This window comes from Sylvia atricapilla, chromosome 28 (assembly GCF_009819655.1).
Source record: "Sylvia atricapilla isolate bSylAtr1 chromosome 28, bSylAtr1.pri, whole genome shotgun sequence".
Taxonomy (NCBI): domain Eukaryota; kingdom Metazoa; phylum Chordata; class Aves; order Passeriformes; family Sylviidae; genus Sylvia; species Sylvia atricapilla.
Window position 1 is genome coordinate 949,748 of NC_089167.1, and position 14,212 is coordinate 963,959.

Below are 14,212 nucleotides of genomic sequence, written 5' to 3' on the forward strand. Positions count from 1 at the left end.
ATGGGGCTGTGCCCCAAAGAGGGGCTTTGGGGTGGGTTTGGGGAAAGGTTTTTCACCCAGAGGGAGTGGGCACGGCCCCGAGGCTGACAGAGCTCCAGGAGCCTTTGGACAGCACTGCCAGGGCCCCAGGGTGGGATTTGGGGTGTCTGCAGGGCCCCAGGGTGGGATTTGGGGTGTCTGTGCAGACCCAGGGTGGGATTTGGGGTGTGTACAGCTCCAGGGTGGGATTTGGGGTGTCTGTACAGCTCCAGGGTGGGATTTGGGGTGTCTGTGCAGACCCAGGGTGGGGATTTGGGGTGTCTGTAGGGCCCCAGGGTGGGATTTGGGGTGTCTGTAGGGCCCCAGGGTGGGATTTGGGGTGTCTGTGCAGCTCCAGGGTGGGATTTGGGGTGTCTGTGCAGATCCAGGATGGGATTTGGGGTGTGTACAGCTCCAGGGTGGGATTTGGGGTGTCTATGGGACTCCAGGGGCTGGATTAGATGATCCCAGTGGGTCCCTTTCCACTGAGGATATTCCACAATCCCATTAAACCCATGGGAAGATCCTCAGGGTGCTGCTCTTTGGAAGAACAACCCTCCAGCCCCAGAATTTGCTGCTGGTGGATCCTCCCAGCCTGAGGCTCTGTCGTTGTCTGTGTTTTCAGGAGCAGCCTCTGCCAGCAGCCTGCTCCAGGGGCTGAGCTTCAGCCTGCAGGACATGGGCTCCAAAACCTCCAGCCTCCCTGCCACTGCTGTCACCTCACCTGGCCAGGTGAGCTGCCCCTGGGGCAGGGGCTTTGGGGAGGCACAGGGGACCTGGATAGAATCCCTCTGGAGCACAGGAGATAAGGGCTGGGCTCCTGGTGTGTCCTGAGGACTGGGAGAAGCTGTTGGTGTGCAGGTGATGCCTTGGGGAGAGACTGGACAGAGGTGGGGAATAAAGCTGGGATTTATTGAGAAGCCTTTAAGGCAGGGCAGGGCCTGACCAGGCTCACACCCGAGGTAGTCACAAAATGGACCCAAAATGGGCACAAAATGGGCACAAAATGGACCCAAAATGGTCACAAAATGGTCACAAAATGAACCCAAAATGGGCACAAAATGGGCACAAAATGGGCACAAAATGGGCACAAAATGGACCCAAAATGGGCACAAAATGGACCCAAAATGGTCACAAAATGGTCACAAAATGGTCACAAAATGGTCACAAAATGGTCACAAAATGGGCACAAAATGGGCACAAAATGAACCCAAAATGGTCACAAAATGAACCCAAAATGGGCACAAAATGAACCCAAAATGGACCCAAAAAGGGCACAAAATGAACCCAAAATGGTCACAAAATGGCCAACCGGTCACAAGGTCTCACACTTTTATAAGTTTTGGTCCATTTGCACCTTGGGGTTGAATTGTCCCATTCCAGCTCCAGGCTGTGAGGTCCCATCCTTCTTGTCCCTCCCTCCAGCCCACCCTTGTTTGTGCTTTGGGGCTGAAAGTTGTCCTTGGTGTGCAGCAGGAGAAGGATTTGTTTTGTGTCCCTGCTGTGTGCAGAGCTGAGTGACACTGACTGTGAGCTCAGAGCTGAGCCCTGGGCACCACAGAACAGGAAAATACACCAAATTAAAACTGAAGGCACCAAATTAAAACTGAAGGCACCAAATTAAAACTGAAGCCGTCACAGCCACCCCCAAAGTGCTGAGCTGGAGAACAGGTTGAGGGAGGGATCAGGGATTGTTCCTGTGACATCCTGGGAAAAGCCACACCTGGTGCCCCCAGCGAGGTCACTTTGTGAAAAACACCGTTTGGTTTTATTGGTAAATTTAAAAAAAAAAATATAGGTTTAATAAAAAAAGAAGTTAACGAGGAGACAGAATTAAAGCAAGGATTGACAGCTGGGTGAGGTGGCACTGAGCTGAGAGCACAGCTCACTATTTCACAGGCATTCCTTAAATCCTTCTTTCATTGCATCAGTTCGTTGCCTACTCATAAATCATCCTGTCTGTTCAAACTACAATTTGTATTTTTAGGAACTGTTTAGCTTGGCCTCTGGGTTTGCTTTTTTTAGAGCAGGGGTGTTTCTTGGCTGGGGTTTTATTGTTCCTTTTAGTTTGGGCTTTGGTCTTTTATTTTTTTACAGACAGGTGTTGGTGGTGTGTCAGCAGCAGGGTTTTTATCATGCTGTGATAAAAATGGCTCTGGTTCTAACTGGGTGTTATTCTAACTGAACAGGCCATTCAATTCCAACATTTCGTATCAGCTGTCTTACTACTGTGTTTAGGTTTTGCTGATATTAGAGTAAAAACTGTATTTTTACAGCAAAGTCATTATACATACAGTATTCATCTGAATATTTGCAAAAAGCCAACTTTATAACACACATTTATAACAGTTCTACTCTTTATAACACACATTTATAACAGTTCTATCCTTTATAAACACACATTTATAACACCCCCACTCTATAACACACATTTATAACAGTTCTGCTCTTTATAAATATGCATTTATAACAGTTCTACTCTTTATAACACACATTTATAACAGTTCTACTCTTTATAACACACATTTATAACAGTCCCACTCTTTATAACACACATTTATAACACCCTGCTCTATAACACATATTTATAACAGTCCTACTCTTTATAACACACATTTATAACAGCCCCATTCTATAACACACATTTATTTTATAACAGTTCTGCTCTCAATCTTGCGAAAAGCCAACTTTATAATGGTGATTTATGACATTTATTCTATGTCTGTGTCCCCAGGGCTCGGCCAAGGCCCCCCAGCCCTGCAGAGCCTGGCAGGATGGTGTCACTGGGGTTATCCTGACCAAACAGACAGTTTAAGCAATTACTATATCACTACTACACTGTGCCTGATTTCCTTTACCAACAGCAGAAAGTTAGTATGGTACATCCTTACCACAAAATTACCAATCCTACAGCACACACCTTGCAAAAAGCTGACTTTTTAATGGTGATTTATGACATTTATTCTATGTGTGTGTCCCCAGGGCTCGGCCAAGGCCCCCCCAGCCCTGCAGAGCCTGGCAGGATCTTATCACTGGATGTTATCCTAGCCAAAGAGACAGTTTAATCATATTATATCACTATTACACTCTGCCTGATTTCCTTTACCAACCGCAGAAAACAAAAACATCTTTATGACAAAATTACTAATCCTGTAGTGCACACCTTGCAAAAAGCTGACTTTTAAAAAGTCATTTATGACATTTATTCTATGTCTGTGTCCCCAGGGCTCGGCCAAGGCCCCCCCAGCCCTGCAGAGCCTGGCAGGATCTTATCACTGGGGTTATCCCAACCACTACTACCACTCTGCCTAACTTCCTTTACCAACCGCAGAAAACAAAAATTTACATCTTTACCACAAAATTACCAATCCTACAGCACACACCTTGCGAAAAGCCAACTTTATAATGGTGATTTATGACATTTATCACACGTGTGTTCTCACAGGGCTCGGCCAAGGCCCCCCCAGCCCTGCAGAGCCTGGCCGAGGCGGGCGCCGTGCTCCGCGCCGTGCCCACGCCCCTGACCCTGGGCGCCTCCAAACCCGCTGCCATCCACCAGCTGCTGGCCAACGGTGGCCTGGCCAAGCTGGCCAGCAGCCTCCCGGGGCTGGCACACATCTCCAGCCCTGCCTCAGGTGAGCTCTGCTTCCCCTGCTGCTCCCCTCAAGGTGCGGGGTTTCCTCGCCCGAGATGGAGGTGGTTTATTTGGTCTTTAAAAAAAAAAAGTCTTGGGTTGTGTTGGTATAAAAAAAAAAGCAGGTTTTTAAGGTTTGTTTTTAGGTTTTTTGTGGTGGTTGTTGTTTGATGTTTTAGGGTTTTCTCTGGTCCCAGGTGAGGTTTGGACAGCAGCTGGGACACAAAGGGACTGCCCACAATGTTCCCTGACATTTATACAGATTTATACGTGTTGGTTATTTATTATTTTGTGCCAACACTCAGTGCCCACACTAAAAATGTCATTTCTACTTTGCTCCAATCCACTCTGACTCCTTTGTGCCATCACCACTTTAAAAGATGGAGCAGGAGGAAGAAGGACACGAGGTGCCACCCAAATTCCACCATCTTGTCCCCGTTTACCTCTATCCTACAAACTCAAAAACGACTGAATTTTGTATTTTCTACTGTGCTAAACCACTGTTTTCACATCCCAGTGGTTTGTAATTCCTCTCTCTGTGTCAGGAGCCTCTCCCATGGATTAAAATCAAACCTGGTGTTTTCCTGGGCTCTGTGCCAAGGTCTCTGAGCCCTGGAGCAGCTCCACACCCCCTCCAGGGCTCCAATTCCCTTCCTGGGGTCCCAGCCCATCCCAGGGGATGTCCTGGCCTCCAGCACTGCTCCTCCACCATCCCCATCCCATCCCATCCACCTGTCTTGTGGAGAAAAACACGCTTCACTCGTGCTAAAATCATAAAAATTTAATTATGTAAATTAAAACAATGAGAGAAGTGAAGCCAAAATCACACATGTCCCAGTGCCTGGTATTTCCACTCCAAGGTGTGGCTTGCTGACAAAGGATTTTCCTTTAAAAACCATAAATTTCACACGTGATTTAAATGTTCCTTTTGGCTTCAGGTGTTACAGGTTAATGGCAGCTTTTCTCCCCCTCTGTTCTTTCTTGAAAATAAATGTTCTTGTGGCTGCACAAAGTCACAAGTCCTTTGATAACAGAGGAAGTAAATTCTTCCTCTTGGAGCCTTTGGTGTCCTTGCTATTGTCTTTATCCAGATAGGATGATATCAGGAATTTCTTAATTGTTTTTCCCTTTCCTTGAGCTGGTTCAGATATTACTGAAAAGCATTTTACATCACCTAGTTTCCATTTTAATATTATGCTATAGCCTATAAAATACTTATCAAATTATTGTTTTAAAAAAAAACTTCAGGATTAATACAGCATGACTTTCCAACACAACACACACCCAGTATTCATTTCAATATTTGCACATGGAAATGATATCGTTATAATATATTTCTAAAGGGTCTCAGGGGTGTTTGGTGTGTGCTCTGCAGGCCTCAAGGCCCCCACCACCATCACGGTGACACTGAGGGGACAGCCCGGCCGTGTGGGCAGCCTGAGCCAGGCAGGGCTGGGGACAGCACAGCCCCAGCTGGAGGAGCAGCCCCAGGGCCCTCAGGTAAGGGACACTTCTGTCCTTGGGGAGTGTGGCCCTGCCTGCTCACCTGGGCTGCTCCAGGGGGACCTGTGCTGGGTTTGTGTTTGTCATCTGCGGGGTGGGAGGTGGGTCCTGTGTCTGTGCTGGGGGCCTGTCCCATCTCTGAGGTGTGTCCTGTTCCATCTCTGAGGTGTGTCCTGTTCCATCCCTGGGCTCTGAGGTGTGTCCTGTCCCACCTCTGAGGTTGTCCCTGTCCCATCCCTGGGCCCTGAGGTTGTCCCTGTTCCACCTCTGAGCCCTGAGGTTGTCCCTGTTCCACCTCTGAGCCCTGAGGTTGTCCCTGTCCCACCTCTGGGCTCTGAGGTTGTCCCTGTCCCATCTCTGAGCTCTGAGATGTGTCCTGTCCCATCCCTGGGCTCTGAGGTTTTCCCTGTGCCATCCCTGGGCTCTGAGGTGTGTCCTGTCCCATCCCTGGGCCCTGAGGCTGTCCCTGTCCCACCTCTGAGGCTGTCCCTGTCCCACCTCTGAGGTTGTCCCTGTTCTATCTCTGAGGTTGTCCCCGTCCCACCTCTGGGCCCTGAGGTTGTCCCTGTTCTATCTCTGAGGTTGTCCCTCTCCCATCCCTGGGCTCTGAGGTGTGTCCTGTCCCACCTCTGATGTTGTCCCTGTCCCATCCCTGGGCCCTGAGGTTGTCCCTGTCCCATCTCTGAGGCTGTCCCTGTCCCATCCCTGGCCTCTCAGGCTGTGCTGGGTGCTCAGGAGGGGCTGACAGCAGCCAGGGGTTTGTCGTGGTTGTGTCTGCTCCGGTCTGATTGTCCCTGCTCCCGTGGGATCGGGGTGAAAGGGTCCTTCATTCCCACCCACAGCAGGGACACCTCCCCGTGTGCCAGGCTGAATTCTCTCCTGCTGCCTCAGAGCACTGCCAAGATGCCAAATCTTGGGATTTGGGAGCATCCACATCCTCCTCCCCTTGGCTCTCCCGAGTTTCCTGCAGCCCCTGGGCTCAGGCAGAGCTGGGGACCCTGAGCTGGTGACCCTCAGGGCGCTGGGGACAGTCACTTGTGCAGCTCTGAAATGGTGTGTGTGACGGAGCTTTGGTGCTTTTCCATCCCCCCGAGAGCTGCTGTGTCCCTGCCACCCTCAAACCCCTGAGCACCCCGGGCCAAGGGCTGGGCACAGGGCTCCAGGAGCACGGGGTGGTTTTTCCAGGTGGAGCTGGATGTGGATCCTGCTTCTCCCTCCCAACGCTGAGCTCCTGTCTTCAAGGCAAGGCTTTGGTGCCAAAAAAAAAAAGCTCCAAAAGCAAACTGAAAGCTGTGCTGGCAGGAAATGAGGGAGCTGCTGCTTGGGTTGCCAGTTATAGCCCTGACATCAGCAGGGTTATGTAACCCCTGGAGCCCGTCACATGCAGCCCCCAGGGCTTCAGCCCTGCTCAGCAGCAGTCAGAGCTGAGATTCCCTCTGGAATTCCAGCCGAGGGCTCTGCTGGGGCTGGGAGTTCAATCTGGGGCTGAGCTTTGGGCTGGGCACTTCCCTTTCCTTCCCCCGTGGGCATCACACCAGGAATCTCCCCCCGGCTTTGGTGAGGGGAAACCTGAGACTTGCTGTGGCTGGGAGGTGACAATCAGCCAAATCAATGGGTTTGTCTTCTCCAGAAACTGCTCCACGTTGGGGTTTGGACCTGGTGGGGTGTCCCCTGCGGTGTGGGGACAGCCACACCTCTGTGTCCCCTGCAGGTTGTCACAGCAAGGGCTGGGGCTGACTGTTGGCTGAGGATGGTTTGGGAAGAGCTCTGCCCTTGGGATTCCTGGAGTCTCTCCCTCTCCAGGGACACAAGTTTCAGTCCCAGCCCGTCCAGTTCTGAGCTGGGGAAAGGCACAGGAGCCTGGAGGGCACTTGGATGCCCATCAGTCCCACCAGGGGCAGGGACACCTCCCCCTGTGCCAGGGGGCAGCCCTGAGGTGTCCCAGGCCAGGCTGGGCAGGGACCCCCAGCCCCCTGCCCTGAGCAGGGAGACCCCTCCCAGGGGGGCTCTGGGCTGGATCCTGGGGTCTGAGCAGGGAAACACGTGCCAGGGCACCTGGGAATGGAGCTGAGGTGGTTTTGGGGTTTGGAGCTGTGCTGGTTTTGGAGCTGTGCTGGTTTTGGAGCTGTTCTGGTTCTGGTTTTTGGAGCTGTTCTGGTTTTGGAGCTGTGCTGGTTCTGGTTTTTGGAGCTGTTCTGGTTCTGGTTTTGGAGCTGTGCTGGTTTTGGAGCTGTTCTGGGTTTGGAGCTGTTCTGGGTTTGGAGCTGTGGTAGTTTTGGAGCTGTGCTGGTTTTGGGTTTGGAGCTGTTCTGGTTCTGGTTTTGGAGCTGTGCTGGTTTTGGAGCTGTGCTGGTTTTGAAGTTGGTTCTGGTTTTGGAGCTGTGCTGGGTTTGGAGCTGTGGTAGTTTTGGAGCTGTTCTGGTTTTGGAGCTGTTCTGGTTCTGGTTTTGGAGCTGTGCTGGTTTTGGAGCTGTTCTGGTTCTGGTTTTGGAGCTGTGCTGGTTTGGAGCTGTGCTGGTTTGGAGCTGTTCTGGGTTTGGAGCTGTGGTAGTTTTGGAGCTGTTCTGGTTTTGGAGCTGTGCTGGTTTTGGAGCTGTGGTAGTTTTGGAGCTGTGGTAGTTTTGGAGCTGTGGTAGTTTTGGAGCTGTTCTGGGTTTGGAGCTGTGGTAGTTTTGGAGCTGTGCTGGTTTTGGAGCTGTGCTGGTTTTGGAGCTGTGGTAGTTTTGGAGCTGTGGTAGTTTTGGAGCTGTGCTGTTTGGAGCTGTGCTGGTTTTAGGTTTGGAGCTGTGCTGGTTCTGGTTTTGGAGCTGTACTGGTTTTGGAGCTGTTCTGGGTTTGGAGCTGTGCTGGTTTTGGAGCTGTGGTAGTTTTGGAGCTGTTCTGGGTTTGGAGCTGTGCCGGTTTGGGTGGTCTCCCTGCCTGGGCTGTGCCAGCAGCAGGTCGGTGTTGGGGTCTCTCTCCCTGGGGAATATTCCGGGCTCAGGGTGGAGGTTCTGCAGCCCAGGGTGGCACCATCATGTCCCCAGGGCACTGACCCTGTCCCCTTCTCTGCAGTGACCTCCCTGTGCCGTGGGACTGCTGAGGCTGTGGCTGTCCCTGGAGCCTCCTGTGGCTGTCCCTGGAGCCTGGGCACCCCGAGGTGACTCCTGTCCCGCAAGGCACCTCCAGGACACTCATCCCGACCCCCCAGGGACACTGTGGGGACAAGGTGGGGCTGGCCAGCAGCAGCCACGCTCTCCTGGGGGCTCTGGGGACCCCCAAATTCCTGGGGGTGGGCACAGGAGGGTGGGAAGGGGAGGAGGTGTTTTTTTTTCTGGGTTTGTTGCTGTTTAATAAAAACTTCCTTTTTTTATTATTATTTTTTAATTTATTTCGTTGTGCTTTTGGAGTGAGTTCGTGGCCGAGGGTGGCTTTTGTTGAGGGTGGCTTTTGGGGAGTGGGGAAGGGACAGAGCAGGGGAGGATCCAGGCTGAGCAGCGCCCTGGAATCATCAGAGAATCCTGGAATCTCCTGAGTGACAAGGGGCCCCCAGGGATCATCGATCCAGCAGCCAGCCCCTGGCCCTGCACAGACACCCCAAAATCCAAAGGCTGCTGGAGCTCAGGGCCCTGGGCAGGTTCCTGGGGGGGAAGAACCTTTCCCCAAACCCAGCCTGGCCCTCGGGGGGAAGCTGCAGACCCCAAGGATTCCCTCCTCAGTTTCTTCTCCTCCTCTGGACAGAAAAGACTCAGCTCATTCCTCCTCCTCTCTGGGACTGTCCCTGTCCCTCTGTCACCTGGGAGGATGCTGAGGGCAGATTTTGCTTTGCCGGGGCTCTGGGCTCAGCCCAGCAGGGAGAGCTGTGCTCTGGGGTCACCTCGAGCTCCTGATGGGATCCCACCAACCAAGGAACCTCCTTTGGGGACTGGAGGTGACAACAGCCGCGATGAGCTGGGGACATTGCTCCAGCATCCCACGGGGACAGCGAGGGCTGGAGCTCCCCCAGAGCCTTGGGATCAGCTGGAGCAGCTCCAGTGGAGCCGCTGGAATCCCAGAGCTCCTGGAGGCAGGAATCACCCGGAGCTGCTGGAATCGGGAATCACCTGGAGGCAGGAATCACCCGGAGCTGCTGGAATCGGGAATCACCTGGAGGCAGGAATCACCTGCAGCTGTTCCCTGGGCTGGTCCCACTTGGCCACGCCGCTGTTCCATTTAATTGCTGCAATTCCCCCAACACTTGACATGGAAAAGCTCCTCCTTCCCCCTTTTCCCTTTTCTTTCTCCTTTCTCCTTTCTCCTTTCTCCTTTCCTTTTCTTTTCTTTCCTTTCCCTCCCCACAGGATGAGTTCTCAGCCCTGCAGCTCCATGTTCAGGGAGAAGACCCCTCCGCACCCTGATCCCAGAAATCAAGGACGCCCCAAACTCTGCCAGGTCGGCACCAGCCAGGCAGGTTTATTCCCGTTAATTCCCTTTCCCAGGCTCCTGAGAACCGCGGGAGCCCGGGATGGAGGCGACACAACCCCCAGATTTGAGCCGGGGGCGCCCCAGGGCACGGCAGGATGCTCCCCGGCACCAACAGAAACCTCCAGCACTGCTTTTACTCTCTTTTTTTATATAGATTTGTGCGCGGATATATAGAAAATATAGAGAACCGTGCTCAGGAACAAACAGCCCCGAGCTGAGGAATAAAAAGGGCCCTGCCCGGCTTGTCCCCGGCGTGTCCCCGGCGTGTCCCCGGCGTGTCCCCGGCAGCGCTAGGGCCGGTGCGGGAATGCGGGGACGTGCGGGGAGCTGCGGGAGCGCTGCCACGGCTCCGCGGGGAACGGCGAGCTCCCGTAGGACGCGGGGAAGCGGCCGGCGGCCAGCAGCAGCGGGCTGGGGAAAGCCGGGATCAGCAGCGGGTTCAGCGGCAGCGCCTTCGGCCCCGCGCCGCCCGGGAAGCGCAGCGCGGCTCCCGGGAAAGCGGCGGGCGGCGGCGGGGCCACGGCCGGAGCGGCCACCACGGCCCGGGGCTTGGGCAGCCCCCGGTGGGCGCCCGGCAGGCGGCTCCCGCCGGCGCTGCGCTCCTCGGCCCGGGGGGACACGCTGCGTGACTTGGCGGTGAGGCCGTAAGGATCCTCGTCTTCCTCCTCATCATCCTCATCATCTTCGTCCTCCCGCTGCTGCCGGCGGCCGGCCCGGGCCCCGGGGGACGCCCAGCTCGGCCGCACAGGACCCTGCCGGGGCCGCCCCGCTCCGCTCCGCAGCTCCTGCGGCCGCTCGGGCTCCTCGGGCCGCGCCGGGAGCGGCTCCAGAAAATCCTTCAGGTTGGGGAAGCAGCCCCAGAGCGGGGGGCAGCCGCCGGCCGCCAGCCCCTCGCTGCGGTACGCGTGGAAATACCCGGTGAAGACGGCGGGGCCCGGGCTGTCTGTGCCCGCAGGGGAGGCGCTGCGGGCCGGGGCCGCCTCGCTCCCCGCGCTCGGAGCTCTGTCCGCGGTTCCCGGCGCCTCCGGACTGCTCTGCTCGGCCGGCCGGGGGCCGCTGCTCGGCCGGGGCGGCTCGGGGCCGCTGTCGCTCGGTGCCCGCCGAGCCTCGGGACAGTGGCGTTTGTGACAGCGCAAGGACTCGGCCTCGCTCACCTGCGCCAGCAGCTTCTTCTTGGCCAGCGGGGACATGATGGGGTGGTTCCCTTTGGAGTAGAAGCTGGAGAAGAGGCGCTCGTAGGTCTCGCCGTGGCTCCTGCAGGCGCCGGGACACTCCGCCGAGGGGCTGGGGGCCGCGCTGGGGCTGCAGCGTCCGTCCGTCCCCCGGCGCCGCTCCTCCGCCGCCGGCTCCGGCTGCCCCTTGTCCGGAGCCACCTGCGGGCGGAGGCGGCGGGCTGTGGCTGGGGCTCCCGGTTCCCCCGGCCCCCAGCTCCCGGCGGCTGCTCCGGCCCCTCGCACCTGCTCACGACCCTTCTCCTTCCTGCCCCTCTTGCTCTTGTCGTCCCTGGAGACCTTGTACTGCCGCCGGGGTTTGCTGGGCGGCAGCGGTTTGTCCTCCTCGCCCTTGAGGTGGCGCACGTAGGGAAGGACGAGTCTGCGGGCGGGGAGCGCCGTGAGCGCCGGGGGAAACTGAGGCAGGACACAGCGCCCGGCCCGGCCCGGCCTCACCTCTCGTAGTGGCGCCGGGTGCAGGTGGCGGCGCTGGTGCTGCCGGGGCTGCCCCCGAGCTCGTCGTAGACGTTCTTCCAGAGGCGGCGGCCCGTCACCTGCCGGGAGACGGGAGTGAGCCCCGGGGACACCCAGAGGACACCCCGGCACCCAAGGGACACCGCGGCTCCCGCGGCCACCGCTCACCAGCTCGTAGGCTCCCAGCTTTTCCACGGCCTTGTAGATCTTCCAGAGGTTAACTGGGAACAAAGGGGAGGTCAGGAGGGGCAGGAGGACACGGGGGCTGCGTGCGGCCACCTCCCCCTGTCCCCTGTCCCTGTCCCCGGCGGGGACATACTCTGCTTGAAGCCGAGGTGCGGGATCCTCTCGATGGGCGTGCGCCGCTCCTTCATGAACTTGTAGAGGCTGACGAGGAAAGCCTCCTCCTCCTCCTTCTCTTTCTCCTTGTCCTCCTTGTCCTTGTCCGTGTCCACGTCCCCACCTTTTCCCACCGCCTCGTCCCTCTCGGCGCCATCCCCGGCCCCCGGCGCGTCCTGCGGGACACGGGGCTGAGTTTTGGGGGAGCTGCCGCCGCTCCACCCGCATCCCCCGCACCCCGAGAGCTCCGGGATCGTTCCCCGAGAGCTCCGGGATCATTCCCCGCACCCCGGGGAGCTCCGGGATCGTTCCCCGAGAGCTCCGGGATCGTTCCCCGAGAGCTCCGGGATCATTCCCCGCACCCCGGGGAGCTCCGGGATCGTTCCCCGAGAGCTCCGGGATCGTTCCCCGAGAGCTCCGGGATCGTTCCCCGAGAGCTCCGGGATCATTCCCCGGGGAGCTCCGGGATCGTTCCCCGAGAGCTCCGGGATCGTTCCCCGGGGAGCTCCGGGATCATTCTGTGGGGAGCTCCGGGATCATTCCCCGGGGAGCTCCGGGATCGTTCCCCGAGAGCTCCGGGATCATTCCCCGGGGAGCTCCGGGATCGTTCCCCGAGAGCTCCGGGATCATTCCCCCGAGAGCTCCGGGATCATTCCCCGGGGAGCTCCGGGATCATTCCCCGGGGAGCTCCGGGATCGTTCCCCGGCAGCCCCGGGCCCGAGGCCAAGTTGGTCAAAGCGCTGGATGCGGGCGAGAACACGAGGAGCGGCTTCCAGGAAAACAGACGGGCAGAAATTCAGCAATTCAGCTCCCCCCGCCGCCGCCTTTCTCAGCTAAAAATGTTCCTCGTTTGTTTGTTCTACATTTTCCGGAGTTATAAAACTTGTTGCTATTTTTGGGCAAAGAAGCCGCTCGCCTCCCAAGTCCGTCCTTTTTCTGCTTTTTTTTTTTTTTTAGTCTTTCTATTTTTTCCTATTTTTTTTTCCTGGTGGTTCTTTCTATTCATTTAACGGCTTGTGACAGACACCAGATTTTAACGGCTGAAAGAGTTCAAAGCTTTTTTTTTTTTTTTCTTTTTCTTTTTTCCTTTCTTGGGTGTTTTTTTTTTTTTTTTTTTTTTTTTGAGGGGGGGTTTGGTTTGGTTTTTCTTCTTTTTTTTTTTTTTGGTGAAACAAAAAGCTGCTGGAGGGAGAGAAAAGCTCCAGCGCCACAAAATCCAACCCCCTTTTTTCCTTACGAGGCTAAAAACGAATTACAGAAATGATCCTATTTACACAGGACCGCTCACTTCTCTTCCCCCAAAATGCCATTTTTCGGTCCATTCTCCCCCTCGCCCCTTACCCAAAGCTGAGAATTTCACATTTCTCTGCCCCATCCTCGCTCCCACCGCCGGCCAAAGCGCTGCGCTCCCTCCTCCCTCCCTCCCCCCAATTCCGGGGCGCTCCGCAGCCCCCCAAAAGCCGCGGGGTGCACTCACGGCGGGCCGGGCGCTGCCGGACGGCTCTCGGGGCTCCTCTGCCGGCTCTTGCTCCTTCTCCATGGGGACAAAGGCTCCGGCCTCGGCTTCGGGAAAGCTCCTGGACGGGAAAAACAAGGCGGGGCGCGGTGAGAGCCCCAGACCGCGGGTAAACCGGGGGGATCCGGTGGGGCACCGAACCGAACCGGGCCGAGGCTGCTCCGCCCGCCCCCAAACTCCCCCCGAAGTGGTTTTTTTGGGGGGGGAAACCCCCGGGAAAGCGGCGGTGCCCACCTGGGGAAGGCGCGGGGGTCCCCAGGTGCTGCCCACGGCCCCGGCCACGCCCGCGCCGCGTGACGAGGGGCGGGGCCGCCACGCCCCCTCGCTGCTCATTGGCTGGAGCAAACACGCCCCTTCTCCTATTGGACAGCCGCGCGGGATGTCCCCGCCCCCGCGAGGGGCACGATGGGAGTTGTAGTCGGGGAGCCGCGGGGAGCGCACCTGAGCACAGGTGTGTGCGTGTGTCAGGTACAGGTGTGCAACAGGTGACAGGTGACACACACACACACACACAGAGGTGTGCAGTAGGTCACTGGTCCAGGTGTCACACACAGGTCCAGGTGTCACAGGTGTCGCACACAGGCGTCACACACAGGTGTTTATCATGTCCAGGTGTCACAGGTCCAGATGTCTCACACACACACAGGTCCAGGTGTCACACACACACACACACGTCCAGGTGTCGCAGGTGTCACACACAGCTGTTGATCATGTCCAGGTGTCACACACCACACAGGTGTCACAGGTCCAGGTGTCGCACACAGGTGTCGCACACAGGTGTTGCAGTGTCACACACAGGTCCAGGTGTCACAGGTGTCACACACAGCTGTTGATCATGTCCAGGTGTCACACACAGGTGTCGCACACAGGTGTCACACACAGGTGTCACAGGTCCAGGTGTCGCACACAGGTGTCGCACACAGGTGTCGCACACAGGTGTGTCATCCCGTCCAGGTGTCACAGCCCCACCCGTGTGTGCAGGTCGGGGTGTCCCCCCCGCGGTGGCCCGGGTTCGGTTCCCGGCCCCGCTGACGCGATTTCCTCCCTCCGGTTGTGGCAGCGCAGGAAACCGCC

At 56.7% G+C, this 14,212-nt stretch overlaps 2 protein-coding genes across 3 annotated transcripts in view; one reads left to right on the forward strand and one right to left on the reverse strand.

Moving 5' to 3' along the window:
• The window catches only part of KANSL3 (KAT8 regulatory NSL complex subunit 3), a 28,884-nt gene extending 20,524 nt beyond the window's left edge, over positions 1-8,360 (forward strand). Inside the window, exons 17-20 of one of the 2 annotated variants that reach the window (XM_066337239.1) lie at positions 644-750; positions 3,464-3,653; positions 5,028-5,152; positions 8,210-8,360. In XM_066337239.1, coding sequence (XP_066193336.1) covers positions 644-750; positions 3,464-3,653; positions 5,028-5,152; positions 8,210-8,298 — 511 coding nt within the window. In that variant the 3' untranslated portion in view covers positions 8,299-8,360. The remainder of the gene's footprint in view (positions 1-643; positions 751-3,463; positions 3,654-5,027; positions 5,153-8,209) is intronic. The other variant, XM_066337238.1, reaches the window with a different exon arrangement.
• Positions 8,361-9,729: 1,369 nt separating this feature from the next.
• On the reverse strand, positions 9,730-13,411 carry ARID5A (AT-rich interaction domain 5A). The gene is made up of 7 exons (XM_066337104.1): positions 13,373-13,411; positions 13,100-13,199; positions 11,603-11,798; positions 11,452-11,504; positions 11,266-11,363; positions 11,056-11,191; positions 9,730-10,971 (listed from the first exon to the last, which is right to left on the reverse strand). Exons 2-7 carry the CDS (start codon positions 13,160-13,162, stop codon positions 9,889-9,891), a joined length of 1,629 nt encoding a protein of 542 aa, XP_066193201.1. The 5' UTR covers positions 13,163-13,199; positions 13,373-13,411; the 3' UTR covers positions 9,730-9,888.
• Between the last annotated feature and the right edge of the window lie 801 nt (positions 13,412-14,212).